This window comes from Marmota marmota, unplaced genomic scaffold (assembly GCF_001458135.2).
Source record: "Marmota marmota marmota unplaced genomic scaffold, marMar, whole genome shotgun sequence".
Lineage (NCBI taxonomy): Eukaryota > Metazoa > Chordata > Mammalia > Rodentia > Sciuridae > Marmota > Marmota marmota.
In genome coordinates, this window is record NW_026000051.1 from 799098 (window position 1) to 813499 (window position 14402).

Below are 14402 nucleotides of genomic sequence, written 5' to 3' on the forward strand. Positions count from 1 at the left end.
AAGACCAGCCCCCTTCCCCGCCACTCCCAGACACGGAGCCCCGGCTGCCGCAGCCAGCCCTGCCGTGGGCCCGCTGAGCGTGGCTGCTGCCACGGCTCCAAGAAGACCCAGGGCTTCCCAAGCGAGGCCGCCAGGCAGCGCGTGAGGCCTGGGGTTGAGCAGTTGAGCAGCATTTTGTTTTACTTGAACAGTTTCAGAATTTTTCTTAAAAATCTGTGCACTTGCTGGGCTCAGTGACCTACTCCTGGCTGAAGCAGGAGGATTTCAAGTTCGAAGCCAGCCTTGGCAACTTAGTGAGGCCCTAAGCAACTCAGTGAGGCCCTGTCTCTAAATAAAATACAAAAAGGGCTGTGGGGCTCAGTGGTTGAGCACCCCTGGGCTCAATCCCTGGGACCAAAAAAAAAAAAAAAGTCGTGTGCTTTCTCTTGTGACATCAGAAGATCTGGCAAACTTGGCTCTGCCATCCCCTCCTGTGAGGGGCCTGCCGGCTCCATTTCCCCACAGACCACACCCTTCCCTACTGCTCTGCTGGGCCATTTCTCTGACGTCTCCCACCCCTGTGGACATTTGGGTCTGCGACACCCACTAACCCAAGAAGCTTCCACACACCTTTCCTGAGCGCCAGTGTCTGGGTCACGTGGCTGTTGCATGCTCCGGCACCCCTGTCACTGAGCCTCTCCCTCCCGCTCTCCTGCCATGTAAGCCAGGGAAGGGACACGGGATCATGCAGCTCGATAAACACAGCACGTCACTGACTCTTCTCAACACCTGTGGAGGTCACTGCTCTCTCCCCATTTTGCAGACCCAGAGAGGTCGGGGCCGCCCAGCCACTCTCCTTGGCCATTCCCAACCGTCGGGCCCCTTGAAGAGTTCTATCGGCACGGCTGCCTGGAGCTCCCCCAAACCTACCAGACGGAAGCCCTTTGGGAGGAGTGGGGGTCTTGTCACAGGAGGCTCTGCTGGAAGACCCTGGTGGTCCTCTGTGTTGGGGAGGGCTCTGTCCTTGTTCCTCCCACCGTGAGGGGTGACCTCACTTCTCAGGTCCAGATGTCCCTCCAGACTAGCTGCAGAGTTTAAAGCCAGCCACCACCCCCCACCCGCCCCCAGGGCCTGCAGGGGGGAGGGAGGCGGGCGGGGCGTGGAGGTGCAGGTGGCTGAGTTTCTCTGTGCCGTGGCGCTGGCCCTCCCCCCCCCCCCCGTGGGGAAGTCCGCCCCTCTCCTCTGCCCCCCCCCCGACTTGCACTAGCTCCTCATGCTCCAGGGCCCTGGGTCTCCAGCCGGTCAGGCCCCCTCCCCACCCGCAGCTCAGTGTCTCTGTCATTCCTGTCCTGCCTCCCGGCCATCCAGTCCCCCTCCGAGCTGGACGGCTTATGTGACAGATCAAGGAGCCACATCTGAATCAAAGGACTGTGGACTCCGGAGGAGAGGCCAGGGAGATGGTCCCCAATACAAACTTCTTGAGTGTAGGAGGGGACGACTCGGAGCTGGGGCCAGCACGTGGCCAGAGAAGGCTCAACCGTGGAAACCCCTGAGCTTGGACGCGCTTGGGTTTGGGTCCTGGTGTCTGACGCTTAGTTTAGCTGAGCGATTCCTCTTCCGAAAACATCAGGCTGAGGGGAGCCCTGTCCCTGCAGGGAGAGCTCCACAGGGTAGGGGTCAGGTCCGGCTTGTTCAATGCTTTTCCTCAGCTTGTGGGATCGTAGGCCCCCAGGAACCATCAGGGAATTAAATGAATATTGATCAAACAAGAAACTATACACGAAGCCCTTCATACAGCACCGAAGAGCAAATGATCCCACAGCAAATGTTCGATGATATTTCCAGATTACCAGCAGGCCACAGTGCGGGGCACAGGGACCATGGAATTCTAAGGGAATCCCAGGAAAGTCTCAGTCTGCGATCCCAGAAACTGAGAACACTCAGGAACACGGCGGGCATCATCTGTCAGGCCCCGCCCTGCTTCCTTTGTCCTGGGGTCCTCTGATTCCCGGCACAGGGGGCTTTCCCAGAAGGAAAGATGAGGAAGTCACAGCCTCTGCCAAACCACCCAGCCAGACCTGATTAATCCATGACCACGCTGCCGCTCCTGCCAACCAGCTGCCTGAAGAGTACTTACTCCACCTGTGGATCGAATCGGGCGCTGCGAGGCTGGGTGCCCAGAGGAGCTGTGGGCAGGGGTCACCTGCAGCCTCACCAGGGAGATGCGGGCTCTGGGCAACCCCTGTTCTCTTGTCACAGATGGGACACCGAGGCCTAGAGAGGGGTGGGCCCTGAACCCCAGAAAGGTGGTCACTCTGCAGAGGTTTAAGGTACCTCACAAGGCCCCGACTGTCACCATCCCAGCCTGGCCCAGCAGCTGGCCCAGACATCAGGAGGCTGCATGAACCTCAAAGGAAGTGTAGGGCAGGGCCTTGGACAGGCTGAGAAGATGAGGGTCCCCTGTGGCAGCTCAAGGCTGGCCAGAAAACAGGCGACGACTCTGCTCAGCCGGCTGGGAAGGGCGAGCCTTGACCAACCTTGGACTGTGCAATGCATTCCAAGGGCAGAGGTCGTAGGTCACAAGGAAGACCAGAGACCAAAACCGAGGCCCCCCGGCTTCCCAAAAGTGCTCATCAACAGGTGGCTTCCAGATCCGCTTTCAAGTTCCTGTAGAACTTAGGGAAGGCTAGGAACATGGGGGTCCAAACAGACCCCTGTGGGTGCACCTGCTTCCCCTGGTCTGCCAGCCTTGAACCTGGCGACTCCACAAACGTCTCCCTTTGCCTTTGTCCACGGAATCCACACACATCGTCAGAGTGAAATCAAACGAGCCTGGCTCGGTGGCGCGCCCGTGGTCGCAGCGACTCTGGAGGCCCATGCAGGAGAATCACAAGTTCAAAGCCACTCTATCTCAAATTTAAAAATAAATAAGGGCTGGGGGGTGTAGTTCAGAGGCAGAGATCCCCAGGGTTCAACCCCCAGCACCGCAAAACAGAGTAAAACAAAACGCAAACAAGCGAAAACAGGAGGCCGCACTGGCCCTGCCCACCCACTCACAGATCGTGCCTGTCGCCAGCCAACCAATGGGCGGCCAGCTTCCCCCACACCGGAAAGCTCTGCCTGAGCCCAGACCTGCTTCTTTGCAAGGCCTGTTTAAGATGTGGAAATTATACACACAGGCCTATTACATACTGTACGAAAATAGGATCATGCTATGCACACCATGCAGCAAATTGTTCTCCCCCTTGTGAGGAATTACACACTTGGTTAGTACTTAGAGCTGCTGTGGAGGGATGCCCAGGGCCTGCTGTCCCAGCTGGGTTCTGGGTGTAGCCCCCGCCCACGCCCACTGACACTGTGCTCCTGGCCCCAGTTATGCTTCAACACCCCCGGGCCTCCCTCAGCCTGCCCCAGTCCTTTCATGCCATTATTTTGGTCAGTATATATTTTATTCAATACTTTTTTTTTTTAAGCATGCACTGTGTGTCAGGCCCTGTTCTGAGCACTTCACCAACTTAAACTCATTCACCCTCATCACGCTCCACAGGAGGCAGAATCAGCAGCCCCCTCTACAGATGGCTCAGGGATGAGGTCCTTGCCCCTGCAGACCAGCAGAGCATCTGCCAAATAAACGAACGGCCTGGGACGTGCAGAACCAGTTGGTCACCTACACCCACAGTCTAAACAACAGCTCTGAGAATCACAGGTGGTGCTTGCCTTCCATGAGTCTTGCCTCCCCACAAAGTGTCCTCAAAACACATCCTTTTCCAGAACTGTGCATCGAGAGCTAGTAGTTTTAACTTGCCACACCCTGTGTTCCCAAGAAAGGTCTGACCCTGGCCCAGCCCCTGGAGGTGATGTGTAACTTCCAAGCCTTTGGAGCATCCTGGCTATGTTCTCCTGAGGTCTTGAGGCACAGCAGAGTCTATGCTAGTGATATGACTTCTGGTGGGGTCTTAGGCCATGTAGTTTGACCTCTGGAGAGTCCAGAGACTAAGGTCAACCACACAGGCATCTAGCCATGCAGATGTGATCAACCCCCTAGTTAAACCCTGGATGCCAAGACTAAGGCCAGCTTCCCTAGCTGTTGATGGACCACACCATGGTCACACCTCACTGGGGGGATTCCACGCTGCTGGCATGCCTCTGCTAGGAGAGGAGAGCCCTAAGCTTGTACCTGGTGTCTCCTGGTCCCACCCTGGACTCTCTTCCGTTGCTGCTTTCGGTCTGTCTCCTTTTGCTGTAACAAACTATAACCTCAAGCATGATGGCTTTGCAGAGTTCTTTCTAGTGAGCCTGGGCGGGGGGTTCCTTGAGGACCCTTGAACACAAGTGCCCATTGACTCCATGGACATCCCCTGCACTTCAGCACCAGGCTTTAGCTCAGCCTCACCCATGCTGCCAGTTCCACTGTCCCTAGGCCCCAGGAGACACTCTCATCCACAGGAGCACCTCCCGGATTGAAACCTAGGCTTCTGTGTGCACAGCCTCAGGAGTCAGAAGCCGTCCCCTTGGCTAACACCTGGTAGCATCCCAGCAGGTAACATCCTCAAAACCAGGTAACATGCCAGGATCAAGATGGTGTCCCTGGAACCAGGTAACATCCAGAAAGCAGGTAACAGCCCAGTAATCAGTTAGTGGCCATGGTTACAGATAATGTCCTGGGCCAGGTAACATCCTGGGACTCAGGTGATGTCCCAGCAACCAGATAACATCCTGGGTACCAGGTAATGTTCCAGGTGCCAGGTACCATCCTGGGTATCAGATAACCTCCCAGGTAATATTCCAGGTACCAGGTGACATCCAGGTACCAGGTACCCACCTGGGTATCGGATACCATCCCAGGCACCAGGTACCCCTGGGGAACCAGGTAATGTCCCAGGCACCGGTGACAGCAGCGCCCCAGGGGGCCTTACCTGCCCACGACCTCGATGTTGGAGATGGCGTAGAAGTACTTGTAGAGGTTCTCGCGCTGCACGTAGGTGCCGCCCAGCGCGGGGCGCAGCAGGCGCATGCGCAGGTCGGTGAGGGTGAAGAACTCCTTGAGGCCCTTGGCGCTCTCGAGCCGCGTGTACAGGTTGTCCATGTTGCGCAGGTCGGGGCCGGCGAAGATGGCGAAGCGGTCCCGAACCTCGAAGCGCACGTGCTTCTCCTTCTTGGAGCCCGCCCAGCGCGAGTACTCCTCGGTGCACAGCACGCGGTGGGCGCTGGAGGACGACATGTCGCGGGCGCGGCGGGCGGACATGCCGAAGGCCTCCATGCAGTCCTCGGCGTAGAACTGGTAGGGCTGCCACGTGCGCCCGTTGTCCAGGGACTTCTCCAGGACCATGACCGTGGGCCGGCCGTACTCGAAGGTCATCACCACGTCGTCGGTCAGCTCCACGCTCTTGTTCCACGACAGGGTGATGTTGGCCTCCAGCGGGCTGGGGTAGCGGCTCCACGTGATGCTCTGCCAGTAGGTGGCCAGCCCCTCCTCCTCCCGGTCGAACATGAGCCGCGGCGGGTGCGCCAGGTCGGGGTTGGAGGCGTCACACTCGTTGCTGCACAGGTAGGGGTTCTCCTGAGGGGCAGAGAGGAGGCCAGGGTGGGCGGGCTGCCAGGGCCTGGGAAGCCCCACAGCCAGCCCCTGCCGGTGCGCCCAGATGTCTGCCTACCATCACAGAGCTTCTGGTTGGGCATCAGGAAGAGCCCAGCCCCACACCAATAATATCACATCAGGGAGACCGGCAGGGTGGAAAGACGCGGGGTGTTAGGCACTCTGTGCTCTCCGCTTAATTTTCTGCAACCTTAAAACTGCTCTAAAAAATAAGATCTATTAATTAAAAAAAAGAAAAGAAAAAAAAAAAAAAACAACTCACGGTCACTAACAACCGCACAGCGCCTCAGACCACTTACAGCCCTTTGATAAATATTTCAGGTGTCTGGTTTGCTCAGAGGCAAAATGGCTTGGATCTGAGTTAAAAACCTCTCACTCGCAAATGAGCCATTTGGCCCCCTGGGGCGGGGAGCGGATACATCACCTTCTGAAGGGCTGACTTGGCACCCCTGCTGCCCCTGCTGGTGGCACTGCAGCCTGCCTCTGGCCATGGCTTTGATCCTCGGGAGTGGAGGACCGCTTTCCAGACGGCCCAGGGCCCCTCAGTGGGCAGGGCCAGCCCAGGGGTTCACTGAGGCAGGATCCACAAAACTCTCTTTGACTAAAATAGATATGTCCTTGGTACCCCATGGTGGCATTGCCCACTCCACGTGGCCTGTCCCTGCTGATTCATGGGATCTGCACACTTTGGGGTACAAAGAACTCACCCTTGAGTCCACACTCACTGATCAGATGGGGAAACTGAGCCCCAGGGCAGGCAGGATGGGTGCCTCGGACCTGCTCCTGCCCTGCCTGGTGCCCCTCTTCCTCCCCCTCCTGCCCTGCACAGCTTCAGGGACCAACACTGCGGTGAGCTTACTGTCACCATGGCAGGTAGAGGGCTGCTCCGGCTGACACCTGTGACGAAGCCAGTCACAGCCCATCCTGCGCTGCGGTCCTGAATGAGGAGGACTGGAGGCCCTGGGGGTGGCCAAGGCCAGGCCTGGTGATGAGAAGGCAGAGCGCTGGGGTGAGACGGGCCTGCCTGTGAGGGACAGCAGCCAGGGAGGGCACAAGTCCAGGGGCAGACCGAGCGTTGTGCTGGTAGGTGGAGGAGCCCCGGGCAGACACCCTGAGAGCTACCCCGGCTCTGGGGCTGGGCACAGTTTGCACTAGGCCCTGTGCCCTGCGCCTCCCTATTCTGCTGCCCCTGCCCCCTGCCTTCTTAGGAGTTGACTTGTGTCTCCTCAAATCCACGTGTTGGTACCCTAGTCCCCGGTACCTCAGAACGGGACCATCTGGGTGCAGAGTTTTTAAAGAGGCAATTGAATTAAATGAGGGGTGGGCCTCTCCAGCCGGATGGGTCTGTTTAACAAGAGCAAGTGTGGGCACCCAGAAATACTAGGGCCCGCAGAGTCAAGGCCACCCGTGAGCCTTGGAGAGCAGCCTCAGGAGGAACCAGGCTCCCAGCACCTTGACCCGGGACTTCAGCCCCCAGCAGGGACACCTTTCTGTCGCCAAAGCCACTGGGTCTGTGGCACTTTTCACAGCAACCCCTCCTGGGAGAACAAGAGGGGCGGGCAGAGGCTATCGCTGGGCCTCTTCCACAGCTGGGTTTCTCTGCCCGCTGGACCAGGGGCATGCGCTGGCCTGCAAGCTCCTCTCAACCCAGCACTGAAGCTGTCCCCTGGCTCCCACGCCCCCTCTTACCTCAGGGCTTCTGATTCTTGGCCACTGTCCCTTCTCCCTGTTTTCAGGGCCCTCCGGGTGGCCCTGATTACCTGACTCAGTCCGTGAGCCAGTTCCCTCCCCTGAGACAGTGAAGCCTCCGTGAAGGGCCTGGACCTGGAGACTGCCCACTAGATCGTGGCTCCTATTATTGTTATATTAATTAGCTTAGTAGCTAATTAATGACACGATGGTAACTGTAGTGATGCTAATGGTCTCATGTTGAGTGCCAGTGTTCCTGTTAACTGCAACGGCAGTGAGTCAGCCACACCTAGTCTCCCTGGTCCCTCTTCCATCCCCCTGCCTTCCCATCCCCTGCCCTGCCCACTCTTTTTTTTTTTTAAATATTTTTATTTTCTAGTATTCGTCGGACACAACATCTTTGTTTGTACGTGGTGCTGAGGATCGAACCCGGGCCGCACGCATGCCAGGCGAGCGCGCTACCGCTTGAGCCACGTCCCCAGACCAATGCCCACTCTTTTGATGGTCCCTGGGGAGGGGGACATGGGACCCCTCAGAGCCCCTTCTGCTCCCGGCAGCCTGTCTGCCAAGGGAAGACTTGCAGCCGGCTCTGCCAGGAGACGGGGCTCCACCTGGCTGCCACCAATGTGCCTCTGTCCCAACCTACAGGGCCCAGTGGCCCCCAGGAAGCAGATGGTCAGAAACTAATGAATCAGCCGGAGTGTTTACCAGCCTGCACCTGCTGCAGGGGGGCTCTGTCAACAGCCAGCAGGAGAAGTAAACCCAGGCGGGGGCCACCACAGCCCTCCCTCTCCCTCTCCCTCTCCTATTTCTTCCTTTTCTTCCACCTCCCTCCACCCTGAGGATTCAGAATTCCATTTCACCATTTAGGAGCATGGACGGTGTGTTCCGGAAAGGCCATGTCCACGCAGAGCTCACCACCCTCACCCCAGACAGCACCAGCTCATGCTCTGGCCCTCTTCCTGTCCTTCCCTGGGGGGGATCCAGGGATGGAGCTGCTGATGAGCCCAGTTTGCCAGAAGCCCCCTCCAGAAAAATTCAGTGACCCACTACATTTCCCATGTGACTTCCAGGGACCCTCAGAGCCCCAGGTCCCCTGTTGGAGGCTGCAGCCCTAAGGAAACTGGCTCTGGGGTCTGAAAGCCCTGAGTTCCTTCTCACTCGGCTCTATCCTTGGAGGCTGTGTGACCTTGAGAAAGTCACTTTACTTTTCTGAACCTGTTTCCTCATCTGATATCATGTGAGATCGTAAGTATGAAAGATGGAGAAAATGCCTCCAAATGGTAGCAGTTGTTCTTAAGCAGCGGTTTCACACACATTAGCCCCAGGAGTCTCCCAGCAACCCCCAGGGAGGAGTCGTGAAGCTGCACCGTGCACCACCTTGGCAGCTGCAGACAGAAGAGCCCAGCAGAGACGCCATGTGGCTGGTCTGGTGCTTCCCACCGATCCCCACTGCATGTCCCCCCAGGAGGGCCGGTGCTATTGCTGTGTCCACCTTATAGATGGAAAACTGGGTACACATGGGCCCCACATCACCTTCCCTGGATGCCAGGGGACCCAACCTTGGGGAATCTTGGGGAAAACCCAACCCCGGCCATCTGCAGCTCTCCGTCTCTAGGGACAAGTTCCCTGAAACTCGAGGCAGAGCAGCCAGCCTGGACCAAGAGCACCAGGGAGCCAGGTGGGGACGGGTCTCCTACCCAGACGCTAAGCAGGAGATGTCTGGCACGAGATATTCTGTGGAGAGACCATTTTATGTCAGGCGTTTGAAACCTCCGTCTCCTAAATGCTTTTGCTTTTATGCTCTTTTCTGTGCAAAGGGTACAGCTGGAGTCAGAGGCCAGGTTGTAAACACCGCAGACGAGCTGCAGGCGCACACGTAATTGAATGGGAAGGTGAAGTGCAGCAGGGACGGAGGGAATGGTGCCCTTGGGAAGTCCAGCTGCTGGAACCTCCAGGCCACTAACCAAGGAGCCCGTGGAGGGACAGCCATCAGAGACGTGGAGAAGATAGCTCACCTCCCCTGCCCAGTGAGCTCCTGGGCTGGAGGGCTAGCTCCCGAGGGCAGCAGCCTCCTCCACTTCCGTTCTCACTGTGGCCCCAGCTCCTGGCATCCCTTGGGCACTTGGGAGGTCTTGTGGGATGAATGGAAGTCCCATGAAGGCCATGACCTGGACCCCTCAGAGTTGCTATAAGAATGACACCAAGTGCCACGTGGCAAGCCCCCTGGTGGCACTCAACAGCGGGTCTGGATGCAGGGAGGGCGCCATGACCGTGGTCTGGCCCTGTGGCTCCAACCAACCGGAAGACGGGCCACTTCTGCCATCCGCCCTCGGAGCCCGCCCTGCACAGAGAACACCTTGGGAGTCACCCCACCCCCGCTGCTCAGCCTTCCTCAAGGCTGGAATCCTTTTATTTACATTCTACAAACAAGAAAAGACTGAGAGACGTCCCAAGATCACGGAGCTCTGCAGCAGGACAAGAAGCCCCAGCTCTGAGACAAGTTGGGAAACTGTGCCCTTCACCCAAAAGGGAAAGGACGACACCGCCCCCAGCCCGTGCCACTCTCCCGAGACACGGGTTCCACCCGGGAGGCAGACAGCCCATCTCTTTGCCACCCAGGCATGTGGGCAGGCCTGGAACAGTTTAGCAGCTGACAGATTTTTTGAACCTGTCTGCCGAGTTGTCAACCTCACTGGGGGGCTGCAGGCAGCTGCTGTGTCCCAGGTGGGAGGTGAGAGATTGCCAAGCAGAGGCTCAGAGTGTGGGGTGCTGAGGGAGGAGGCTGAGCTCTGCTCTTACAAAATTTGGGGGCCCAGGGAGGAGCCAAGGTCAGGGAGGGAGTGGAAAGGCAGCAGTGCTAGCCCCACCCCCACCTTGGCTGTAGCTCCTGGAACTCTGGGGAGAATCTCTGCTGTCTTGGGCAAGTGTATAAATCAGCAAGCACCCTGCCCCCCCCCCCCCGGGTCATGGATGCAGGGGACTTCCCCTAACACCGTACGTGACCTTGGGCCCAGCCTTGCCCCCTCTGTGCCTCAATTTCCCCATTCATGAGATAAGTGGGAGTGGGTGACCAGGTTTGACACTGACACCCTAAGTCTTAAATCCTGCTTGCTCCTGAGTCCCCCACACTGCTGGGCAGAAGGGCACAGAGACAAGCTCTCCTCCCCCAGACTCCAGGGAGAAAGCCGGGGTGCCCGGGGAATTCTCCCTAACAAATTATTTCCTATTTAATGGTAAGAAAAGTTGCAGCGGGATAAATTATTAACAAAGCGGAAACGGAGATTCTGCTGGGAGCAGCTTCTGACTGAGCGGCCTGCGTCTCTAATGTCTCTCCTCCCAGCCCCTCTCCGGCTCCCTCTCCTTCTCCTTCTATGGTTTCATTGATCCCGGTCCCTCTAGCTCTCTCCACCGCTAATTTTTTCCCCTTCCTCTTTCGGTTTCTCTTGGAGCGAAAGCCCTGGACAACAGCAAGGTCACCCTCCCTGCTCTCGTGAATCAGCGGAAAGTGGCCCAGAGCCGCAGCTGCCAGGGAGGTTTTCTTATTTTGTTGGAACAATCCTCCTCCCAGCCCAGATTCCTCACTCAGGCAGGGGAAGTCCAGGGGGCCTATGGGAGGTGACTTCCGGGCCCCCTTCATCCCAGCCACGAGCCTCCAGAGCCTCTGTGACTGCCTGCCTCCTGCAGCAGTCCCCAGACCCAGCCTCACAGGCATCCCGTGGGCAAAGGTCCAGCTTGGACCGAGACATGGGCCACCTGCTGGACCTGCCAGGGCCTGATATAGCTCAGTTCTCCAGAGTCCAGAACTGTATTCGAGGACAGGGAGCCCTGAGGCCTTTCATGTCAACCCTAACCGAAGATCCTCCTCCTTCCAGAACCTTCCATGACTACGCATGAATGTGAGGAGAGCAGGCACTGGCTCCCTTCCTCTGTGCCACACTCCCCAGCACACCACCATGTTTAACAGACATTTCCAAACACAGCAGGGAGGGCCCTTAACTGTAGCTCTCCTGGTGGTCCCCAGGGAGGATTGTGTGGTCCTGGAGGAGGCAGGAAGCAGCTGACTGAGATGACGTGGACACCCTACGACTCCAGTCTGCTTTGGGAAGCCGTTTTGGCAGTGGGACAGAGATGCCTGGATCCTCCATCTTGCCCATCCCAACTTGGACTGCCCCAAAAGACCCCCACCCCCCCCCCACGAGCCTTTTGGAGCACCTGGGGGCATCCAGCTGCTCTGGCCAATGAGCTTCCCAGGAGACTGTGCAAGGTCCGAGGGCAAGGGTGCAATGGGGACCCTGTGTGGGCATCCACTGCCCACCCAGACACAAAGCTAAGAATGGTTTCCTCCATCTGCTGAATAGCCAGAGGGGTGGGGCTGGGGTCTTGGCAAGGCTCTGGCTAGATGAGGGTTAATCTCTCCAGGAACTTAAAATTGTATTCTTAAAAAAAAAAAAAAATGCATTCTGCTCTGCCCTGGGCATATGTGGATTCTTCCCACAGCCAGATTCCCAGGAATGCCTGGGATGGGAGGCTCTTCCCACTGAAGCGTGCCTGGCACAGAGCCCTGTGGCCTCCAGAGGCAACTCATGCTCTCCTGACCTTCGCTGGTACCACATAACCAACCAGACACACATGAGCCCCTGTCTCAGAGGGAATGGGCCCCCTCATTTGCATACCCCCAGCTACAGAGAGCTCATTACCACAAAAGGCAGACAGCCCAAACTAGACTGCTCCGTTCCTAGAGAGTCTGGTGATCTATTTTGGCATGTGCTCCACATTTTTCTTTGCTCTAGGCCCCCTTTCTTTTCTTTTCTGTTTTGGTCCTGTTTTCTGATTATGCTCTAAATATTTTCTAATTCATTAGAAGAAAGAGAGGGAGGTAGGGTGAACCCGAGCCCGAGCCCTGGCCTTCTGCAGTCGGGAGCTCTGTGATCCTCCACCGCCGCCGCTTGCGCCTGCTAGCCAGGGCCGTGGGAGTGCCAGCAGCCCCTCCTCCGCCTCTGCCCCTCCCTGCACACACAGGCTCAGCCTGCTCACCAGAAGCTGCCTGCGGGAGTGCCCAGCCTGGCACCGCATGGTTGCTCTCCCTGCCCACCCCACCCGCTCCAGTCACCACCTAAGCAGCCCAACGCTCCTATTCAGTACCTTTTAGAAAAGTAACTGAAAGGCAAGGAGGGGCAGAAAGAGGGCAGGCAAGGCGGGGGAAGGGCAGGGCCATGGAGAAAAGCCGCATCCAGAGCCACCGCTGAAGTGCATTATTGATTCGGGACTTAGAAAATGCTTAGAGGGTAGGAAAGCGTCCTGCTCTTTAAAAGCTTGTGCGAGGCGTGAGCTAGACACGGCAGAGTCCCAAAGAGGGCCCCGCTCTGCTGACATGAATATTTTATCAGGAGGAAAAAGCAGCTGGAGGATTCCGGCTGGCAGCAGGGCAAGGGGACAGCAGCGGCCCCTCCTCAGACCCCTGGCCTGTTCAGGGTCCCTGGCCTGCCTCCTCCACAGAGCTGCTGGGACTTTCCTGCTGCAGAGTGGGCCAGAGGGCCCTGCCAGCTGGGCACAGCCTGGGTCGGCATGGGCCGGAAGACCGGGCTGACGAGACTTGGAGGGGGTTAGGCTGAAGCTGCACCCCAGGCAGCCCTGCTGGCCAGTCATCCACTCTGCCCTGGCCCCACCCCTCTTGGGCCACCACCAGACCCCTCAGCCTGGGTCCCCACCCTTCTCAGCTGTCCCCAGGTGCCCCAGGCAAAGCGCCAACAAGGAGTCTCCGGTACCTCTGCTGAGGGCTCAGTTAGGGTTTGCAAGTGACGCCTCCTTAGTGGGTGCCTTCTCCGGGTCCTGTGTACAAGGGTGCAGCAGGTCTCAGGAGTGGACACAGCGCCGACATGGATGGGGACTGCCCAGGCAACAGATGCCAGTCAGGGCCCTCCAGGCTTCTTCCTGCTGCTCTCTGAGGAGCAAAGCAGTCATGCACGGCAGAGGAAAAGGGCAGAAAGTTGCTGGGCATGTCCCTCGGACACACCTGGGCAGTTGCAGGCTCGGGATGAAGCCCCGGCGGGGGTGGGGCAGTAGGGCGGGGCAGTAAGGTTTCATTGATTTATATTCATTCACTTATTCATCAACTATTCATCAACTATTTCTGAACAAAGTAGCCCTGGAGAAGCAGCTTTTAGACCTGGCTGTCTGCCAAAGTACCTGAAGGGGAGAGGGAGACACTATTCCTGGACCCCAAAGCCAGAGATTCTGCTCCAGATTGAACACAGGCTAATCAACCAGTTAACCAGCCAGAGCCCAGGGAGGGCCCAGATGTGCAGCGGGGTCTGGGAGGCTGGTGCAGTTGATGGGAAGAGGGCACCCGGCCGTCCTAGCTGTCCTGCTGTTAGCCTCCTCTTATAGTAAGAGAGTGGAAGCCCCCCAGAGGCCAGGCACTTACCTAACCTCACGTTTCTGGTAACCTGGGCACTCTAACCCCTGGTGGGAGCCCAGAGGAACTGCCCCTGGCTTGGTCCACCCAGGCCAGTGGGGGATTTGGCTGGGTGGTCAGGAAGGCTCCCGGGGCAGTGGGGTTCAGCAAGGTGCAGCAGGCCAGGCATGGAGGGCCCTGCGGTGGAGGGTCAGAACACAGGCTGCAGGGCGGGGCCGGAGCATGGCGGGGAGCAAAGGAGATAAGGCAGGGAATCCAGGGCTGGCTGGGCCGCCCTGAGTGACAGTTGGCACCTCCAGAAAGGCCCTAGCTCCAGTGGCAGCCTCCTCGCAGGAGGAGCAGTTAAGAACCTGGGTACAAGGGCCAGCGACTCCAGGCTGCCCCTCGTCTGACTGAGAGCCTGGGGTTCAGACACCAGGAAGGCTTCGAGAGCCAGGCAGGCAGAGGGACGCTCTCCCTCTCTGGACTTTGAATTTAAAACAACAAGATGCTTGAGGCTGGGGGGTGAGGGCCTCCATCAGTGGTTCTCAAACTTGGCTGCACAAGGACCACCTGGGGAGTTTTGATGAGTCTGGAGGACCCCCTAGGGCCTGCTGCAGCTGGGCTGGGGTGCAGCCTGGGCAGGAGGCATGATGGACCCCGGTGGAGGCCATCTGCCTCCCACTGAGCCCAGCTCCAGGGGTGAGGAGGCCCCGCCTCCTCCAGTGCCACTGGTCCCAG

General features: G+C 58.1%; 1 protein-coding gene across 1 annotated transcript in view; it reads right to left on the minus strand.

The window, feature by feature from the left end:
• The window catches only part of Ntng2 (netrin G2), a 58745-nt gene that overhangs the window by 31301 nt on the left and 13042 nt on the right, over positions 1-14402 (minus strand). Inside the window, exon 3 of the mRNA XM_048812787.1 lies at positions 4896-5539. Within this exon, the coding sequence (XP_048668744.1) occupies positions 4896-5539 (644 nt within the window). The remainder of the gene's footprint in view (positions 1-4895; positions 5540-14402) is intronic.